General features: G+C 41.0%; 1 protein-coding gene, 1 non-coding gene and 1 pseudogene across 2 annotated transcripts; 2 read left to right on the forward strand and 1 right to left on the reverse strand.

Moving 5' to 3' along the window:
- The first annotated feature begins 529 nt into the window (after nt 1-529).
- LOC113278803 (F-box/kelch-repeat protein At3g06240-like) lies at nt 530-3,268 on the forward strand. The gene is made up of 3 exons (XM_026527548.1): nt 530-660; nt 1,496-2,861; nt 2,991-3,268. Exon 2 carries the CDS (start codon nt 1,732-1,734, stop codon nt 2,806-2,808), a length of 1,077 nt encoding a protein of 358 aa, XP_026383333.1. The 5' UTR covers nt 530-660; nt 1,496-1,731; the 3' UTR covers nt 2,809-2,861; nt 2,991-3,268.
- A 187-nt stretch (nt 3,269-3,455) lies between these two features.
- Nucleotides 3,456-5,102, reverse strand: LOC113278809 (annotated as a pseudogene).
- Nucleotides 5,103-7,961: 2,859 nt separating this feature from the next.
- Nucleotides 7,962-8,034, forward strand: TRNAF-GAA. Its single transcript has one exon. It is a non-coding gene; the product is annotated as a tRNA-Phe (tRNA).
- The last annotated feature ends 460 nt before the right edge of the window (nt 8,035-8,494 follow it).

The following is an 8,494-nucleotide window of genomic DNA, read 5'->3' on the forward strand; positions in this document are numbered from 1 at the left end:
ATGAACAATTTCACCGAATGAATTTGGTGCTACTGATTCGCGTCCAATCTGCCACTCCTCAATTCACCAGTGGATGGGTGGTTTCAGTATTATATATTAAAGACTTATGCAGATTGTCGGGTACTCTGTCAGTGAAGAGGGGGTTATGTACACTGATACGCCAGATAATATTGTACTTCCCTGCCTTCTTACAAGAGGTAATGCTCCATAAAGGATGTGCAACCTATGTTTTAGAGCTAATACTTCCTTGCATTATGCAGTCTACGACAGACACCTTGAACTCGTGAAGGATGTAGAAGAAATCCTCCCAATGTCTTAAAAGTGCCACCTGAACTTCATATTGGAAGGACTTTTTAGCTTTTATTTAAAATCAGAGTTAATTTTTGTGCAAAATGAACTTGAACTCAATGCACTACCGATATTCGTCTCTGACCTACGAAAAATTCCGACTGTCCAGTTTTGACCGGGATAGATTGAACGGCCCGCCCATTTAGTGAACCCACCCTTTTAGTATTGCTCAAACAAAAGAGCTAATGCGCCTCCTTTCTCACACTTTCTTTTCTCATCTCTCTGCCTCCACCACCTACCCATATTTCCCATCCAATTTCGGAGTTAATGTCGCTTGTTAACCAATTTTGGGCTTCGAATCAATTTTATCAGGTATTATTCTTTCAACTGATTCTCTTTTCAATCTAATTGGTTCAGTGATTAGTAATTACTGATTCTATTCGTCATCTTATTCTATTTTAGGGTTCTTCTTATGTTGTTACTGATTCTCTTCTTTACAGTTTCTTCTTTTGTTAATTCTATTGATTTTGGTTATGGGTTTTAGATTTTGCAAAGAATTATGTATCAGTTTGAGAAAGGGAATTCCATTTGATGAAGAGAATTTTATGGCCGATGTTTCTGATTGTTTAGGCAAGTATAGAGTTTATGGAATTGAAGATTTGAAAAAAGCTGTATCAAACCAACCTATTAGGGTTCTTATCGGTACAATCCCAAACTTTCTGTAGTAATACTTGTCTCAGACTCTCAGAAGATCACATAGTCATAAAATGCGAATGAAATAGTTTGTGTAGCTGATGCCACCTTCATATAGTTTACACCGCTTTGATTTGTCGTATGTGGAGAAGAAGTTGTGGAATCACATCTGCCTACTGAATTGGGTAAATGCTGGCGTTAAACCACTCTTTGTGTTGTGTATTCTTGTTTGTATCCCTGAGTCTTACCATCAGATTTTCCCCCAACACAGGTACATCGTCTCATTTTGCATATCCCTCTGACAGTCTAACTTTAGATGACACATTGACACCCTTTAGTGTTTTTGGATGCTTGGATGACTGCATATGTTTTCTATATTTGTTGTCGTTTTGAGATGAATGATGTTGTTGTGTTAAAGTTAACAAAGTTTCTAGGTCAAGCATGGATCGTCTTTAGTGACATTACAGCATACTTATATATGGTTTAACGTTTCTTCTTATTGATTATTTTGCAGTTCCATGAGATCAAGACCATTGACATTTAGGATGTACCAGGTTTGCTCTTGACATTTAGAGACATTTTCATCCACTCTTCAACTCAATCTATTCATCCACTGCAGTTATGGTGAAAGGTCATAAAGATTCACAGTAACGATACATTACACAGTTTCTGAGCTGAAAATATCGAACACTAGTTTTTCCTCCCGAAGCAAAACCACAGAACGTAAAGAGCAAAGGAGCAAATCAAGCAATGTCGACGTTCTCAAGCCGTCTTCCAGAGGAATTCGACCATGAAATCCTCTCAAGGTTACCGGCTAAATCAGTATTTGTCTGTAAGTGTGTTTGCAAAACTTGGTTGTCCGTTATTTCTAACCCTACTTTCATTCAGTCCCACCTCAATGTTACTGTCAAAAATAACAACCCTAGTCTCATGCTTGCTGGTTATGAGGATTCGGAGTCTGCTACTTCTGCCGTACACTCTATTAAGCATGATTTGTTGTCTGAATTTGATGGTATTGGTGTTAATGAGATGGATTACCCATTCAAGTCATCAGCTTCTAATATTAAACTAGTGGGTTCTTACAATGGTTTGGTTTGTATTAGGATTGATAATGATTTCTACTGTATTTGGAACCCCGTTACATATGAATACAAGAGATTACCCGAAACACCGAATGTGAATAATTATGAGGAGGAGGATGTAGAAACATATGGTCTTGGTTATGATTGCAAGACAGATGATTACAAGTTGGTAATTGTGGTGGATGATCTATCTTTGGTTGAAGTATATACTTTGGGATCAAATTCGTGGGATAGCATCCGAACCGTCCCTTATCGGTTTTATGGTGGGTCTGGGGTACTTATCAGTGGAGCTCTTCATTGGTTAGGCGCAAGGCGTGGCAATCCGTCCTCGGACTTGGTAATCTCCTTTGAGATCAACAGTGAGAAATTCAATGAATTGCAACTACCAAAAGAACCTTTGGAAGACAACTGTCGTTGGTTTTCGGCTGTAGGAGTTTTAGAAGGATGCCTTTGTGTACTTGCCCTAGACAAAAACACTGGATCTCCCGCTGAAGTATGGGTCATGCGAGATTACGGAGTTCGCGAATCTTGGACTAAGATCACTACAGTTACTGGAGGTACCGTAGAATATCCATTAATGTCTCTAAAGAACGACAAGATTTTATTCTGGAGTTTCCAGGGTATTCCGGTTTTACATGATCGAAAAGATGGAAGTTCGAGTCACCTGAATGTTTGTAGTCCTGTGGACTATACATCAGCGCTGAACTATTTTGAAACCTTAGTCTCGCTTAACTCTGCTACTTAGTCCAGAAAAGTACACATGGAGGAATCAATTGAAACAAGAAAGGAAAAAAGCTTGTAAGAAAAACGTGATAAATTTCTGCTTATTGATTCTGTAGTGTGTTTCTTAATTGATTTTCAATTCAATTCTTGTCATTATCCAATTATCTGAAGTTCTCAAATTCTGGTTTTTAAATATGATTGCAGTATCTATCTTGTGTGAGGCGGCAGGCGCATCACGAATTGGCACGTATCAGTACCTCCACCTTTCGTCTAGCTATATAGACATGTAAAAGCTCTTGCTGCCGTATCTGTAAGGCTGTACTTTCATAATTCTATCCATGCTATTGAACATGCACACTGTACAATCTCATTGTTTATCCTCTTGACATTCAAGTTTTCTGAAACTCACAATGCTAAGCCGTCTACCTTCTGAAACCATGTTATACTTTTTAAACCGTTTATGTCTATGTTTTCATGTTGAATTCTTCTGTCCCCCTACGTCAAATTGGTTCAAAAACATGAGAATTCTGGCAAAGTACTTGCCAAATTGGTTCAAAAACATGAGAATTTTGGCAGAGTACTTGCAGAACTTGTTATTCCTAGACAGTCGCAGACAATCCAGGCTCCCATGACTGATCACAGCAGACAACGGTTCTGAACAAGAGAAAATAATCCATGAAACTTGTAACAACACCATATTGACAGAAAATGTGATACATTTAGAATTACAGTCTTAGAGAGGTACAGTGAATCACTGTCAGTGATTGCCCATTAATTCGGTTAACCATGGAATTTGATAATTTCATGATTCTTTCTCAATAAGCTAGAGCATCAGTCGTACCAATGTAACTATCCTTTAGAACTTCTGCCTATTCAAACTCTTATTGATAATATTATACTTTTATGTATTTGGTAATGAAGAACAGAAGAAGATTTGTTTCTCAAGTCCACTGGTGATGGCGATATCAAGGCAACAATGTTTAGTAGCCACCATCACCACCACCGTGACCAGCTCCTTCACCTCCTGCTCCATAACCTCCACCATGTTCTCCACCGGCACCATATCCAGAACCACCACCAGCTCCTTCACCGCCGGCACCGTAACCACCACCATGAGCTCCACCAGCACCGTAACCACCACCTTGAGCTCCGCCACTTCCAGCTCCACCACCACCACCGGCAGCTCCACCACCATGTTCACCTCCAGCACCGTAACCACCACCGTGGGCTCCACCAGCACCTCCACCACTTCCAGCACCGTATCCACCACCAGCCAGAACCACCACCGTGTTCACCTCCAGCACCGGCACCACCACCGTGAGCTCCACCACTCCAGCACCATAACCACCGGCCAGCAGCGCCACCACCAGCAGAACCACCACCGTGTTCACCACAGCAGCGCCACCAAGCACCTCCACCACTTCCAGCACCGTATCCACACCAGCAGAACCACCACCGTGTTCACCTCCAGCACCGGCACCACCACCGTGAGCTCCACCACTTCCAGCACCATAACCACCGCCAGCAGCGCCACCACCGTGTTCACCTCCAGCACCAGCACCAGCACCACCACCAGCTCCTCCTCCATAACCACCACCAGCACGCCACGCCACCACCGTGTTCCCCCCAGGCACCCACCACCACCGTGAGCTCCTCCTCCATAACCACCACCAGCAGCGCCACCACCGTGTTCACTCCAGCACCGCACCACCACCAGCTCTCCACCATAACCACCACCAGCAGCGCCACCCCGTGTTCACCTCCAGCAGCGCCACCACCACCGTGAGCTCCACCAGCTCCTCCACCATAACCACCACCAGCACCGGCACCACCACCATGTTCACCTCCAGCACCTGCACCACCACCATGAGCTCCACCAGCTCCTCCTCCATAACCACCACCAGCAGCGCCACCGTGTTCACCTCCAGCACCGGCACCACCACCGTGAGCTCCACCAGCTCCTCCACCATAACCACCACCATGACCTCCACCAGCACCTATTCCACTACCTCCACCGTGTTCACCTCCAGCACCATATCCCGCACCTCCACCAACGATGCCACCGCCATGTTCACCTCCAGCACCATAGCCAGCACCACTTCCTCCACCATAGGCTCCTCCACCTCCATAACCCCCTTCTCCACCAGCATGTTCCACACCGGAGTCGACACCAGATTCTTCTTGGTTGAGGAGAACTCTAGCTGTAGAGCAAATGCTTACGCCTAACAGGATACAGAAAACAACACTAACAGTAGCTCGTTTATGAGTAGCCATTCTTTTCAGTAACACTCTGAGAACTTATCTGAGATGACTGATGAGACTCCCAAGGTATTTATAGGGGAATTTAGAAACGACATCTGAACCGCGTCGCATGCAACTTTAGAATTAAGAGAGCGAGTGAGTGAGCACATGCAAGGTAGGGTCTGGGCATTCTATTGGACCTACTTCACCCACTATTTTTTTTTCTTTTTTTTTTCCTCTTTATTGAAACCAAATTTGTGATTATTATTTTAAGGAAAAACAGATATCTTTAGACAAATCTTAAGGGTCATGTATGTACAATCGTTCGAAATACGGAACAAAAAACAACAGCTCCAAAACCGTATATGGAAGAGAATGATGATGAACACTTGGGACGGAGCCTATTTGCAGTACTCGTCGTCACTTGAAGAACACTGGGATATACAGGGTTTGTTCTGTCCTGCAATTTCTTTGAGCAGTTAAGTTCAAAGATCTACAACTGATGATATGTCGTAGGCCACATTGTATACGCAATGAATGTACGGATTATTTTATTTTTACTTTCAAGTTTTATACCCAAGTTTTAGTCCAACATCTGCCATAATATGCGCGTGTACGGGGCACTTTAGCTACTACTAAATATGTTTACTAGGAGTTTTTCACTGATATATATACTTCGGTAGTTTTGCCATCAAAAATTATGTTCAACCAGAGCAATGTTTGTAACCAGTGGCCAGAGCCAAGATTATTACTAAACACGCGAGGGAGATGCTCATTATGTGAGAGCGGACGAGGTATAGAAAAATAAATTTGTCAAGTATTAAGTGAACGTAACCTCAAATATACAAATGGGTCTTTCAAGTAGAATAGAATGTCTGTATCACAGGAATGTGATGTGAAGACACCCATAAGTTTCGTTATCATCATGGTTCTTGGTTGGTCAAGCCATCCACGAGCAATTAGGGAATCCAGTTGGGAAGTGATTGACCCTACAAATGTCCGCTTGTATTTCTAATATGGTATCACTTAGAACCATTATACCTAAGTTGTGTCCCCAACATTGTTTTCTGATAGGTGTTGTGTATCCGTCTGAATCCTACATGTAAACCTAAGTTTTGTCCCTAATATTTTCTCTAATAGGTACGTACTACGTATCCATCTGAGTCCTACATCTAAAATTTAATTTTGTCCCCATTATTTATTTTTTATAATAGGTATTACGTATCAATCTGAGCCGAGAGTAACAAGCAACTTCGATTTCCCACCATGCATGGTTGCATGATGACTGGTTATCTAAGATCTTATCTTTGTTTGATCTTCGCTGCAACAGTAGCAATGCTACGTACAAATAATGGATGAGAGATACTAGAAAATATATGGATACATATGTGTGCAAAATCCACAAGACAATTAACTACTCTTCAATTCATTATGCTTAATTTGTTGGATTTCACTAATTTTCTAATCATATTATTCTATTTGGATTTGTACACGTACCTGCATTGCTTTTTCATGTGCGGATACACACAATGGAAGAGGTGTTGACCATTCATCCATAAAAATAAAATTTTATGTACATACGTGCAGGAACCACTCAGTAGTGCAATGGTTAGTGATTGCGAGTTTGACCTCACCCCACCAAAAAAATGTACATAAGATCAATTATAGATTATAAAAGAGATGGATTTCTTCATCCCTAAAGTAAATGTAGTATATACATGATTAATTAGCATTGCCAATAATTCAAATTAACGGACCATGACGAGGCAAATCGATATCGTGGCTTGGGTTAACTTGCTAGTGGGTTGATATTAATATATAATTAAATATCTTCTTAATGTTAGTTAACTTCTCACTTCTGCTTTTGGGTAAATATTAGGTTGAATTTAGTGAGTGTTAGACGAGAAATTTTGGTATGAATCCATGATTAGTCTTGACTTAAGATGTGGATAAGTTGTATGTGTAGCTCTCTACTTACTGACACTATAGATGTGTCTGTCACTTCCACTAGGACTACTAGGAGGCGATATTTTGTTTGTCAAACCAACTCCCACTCATACTTACTTTGCTCTTTCTACTAGCACTATGTATATTTTAATTAATTCACCGACTAAATTAGAAGTACTTAAAACTGTGCAGTGCCGAACTTCACTACAAGCAAACAAAGATACTAGAGCACATCACATGCATGCATGTATGTATGGATACCTTCGCTAGTAAGGGTCTTTTGGAAATCCGATGTAAGTACTTTAAACTGCGTCAGACCTGTATTTTTTATATTTATATTCACGATGAAAGGCACTCTTGGGGAGATTAGGCTGCTTTGTGGAGGCAAATCACAATTCAAAATTTGCCCTCGCTGCCTCAAAAATGAGAAATATTCAAGCCAGTTTGCCGTCAGGTGCTTATATTTTGACCCTTTAGTGGACTCCCCTCACACTCACAGTATTGTTTGGAATAATAACGCACCGGCCAAAGTTTGTCTTTTTGACTTGGTTGGACCATCATAAATCCTTACTAAGACACCAGATAATTTAGAAAAGATATTGGTGAACGAATGTTGTATGTGTACAAGCAGGAATTAGAGACTATGGGTCACTTATTCACTGTTCAGGACAATTAATGGGTGAGCCATCCAAAGAAATCGGAGGAAAGCTAACATCGTCATGTCATTGACTTGACTGTTCCATTTTACTACTACTGTGTAAACAACCTCAATTTTTTCTTTCCCAAGGAAATATCAATGTGTCATTTTGTTTCGCTATTCTTTTCGGAGGGAAATTTGTAATTTTGGCATCTCTCCTCTATTTGTCGATGTGGTGTATGTATGTTTGCGAGTTTGTTTGTGCATCTACTGCTCAAGTTGGTTAGACATGAGGGTAATGTTTCGGTTAAGTTGGTTGGACAGGTAATATTAGTAAAGGAAGTACGTCTGCGGGGATAGCTCAGTTGGGAGAGCGTCAGACTGAAGATCTGAAGGTCGCGTGTTCGATCCACGCTCACCGCAATCTTTTTTTTTTCAACAAAAAAGACAATTAGGAGATGATATACATGAACCATTTTTTGACTGTCAATGGCTCAACATTAACTTAATACTATGGAGAGACAACGGTCACTTAAGCAAGGCAGCATTACGCGAATGGCCAAGAAAGACGAGGAAATTAAACATAGATCTTAAGGAACATCATTGGTGATTAAGGTTCTAGTTTCTACAGTTCTACTGGTTCTCTACTTGATTATATAGCATTTTACCATAGCTAGTTGATATGGATGTATAAACTAAAAGCATTTATGTTTTTCCACAGATCACTTTCAAACCATTTTCTTATTCTGTAAATAGAACGTATTAGCTATGCATGTTAATTTGGTAGGAACTAATAAAATGGGAATCTCTTTTCCGAAGCCTTTTCAAGTCTCTGATCAGCAATAGCATCTACACTGGAAGTGGAAGTTGAAGAATGACCTCC

Source organism: Papaver somniferum, chromosome 1 (genome assembly GCF_003573695.1).
Source record: "Papaver somniferum cultivar HN1 chromosome 1, ASM357369v1, whole genome shotgun sequence".
In the NCBI taxonomy this organism is placed as follows: domain Eukaryota; kingdom Viridiplantae; phylum Streptophyta; class Magnoliopsida; order Ranunculales; family Papaveraceae; genus Papaver; species Papaver somniferum.

Coding starts and splice junctions, on each gene's coding strand:
- LOC113278803 (XM_026527548.1), top strand. CDS start 1,732: ATGTCGACGTTCTCAAGCCGTCTTCCAGAGGAATTCGACCATGAAATC.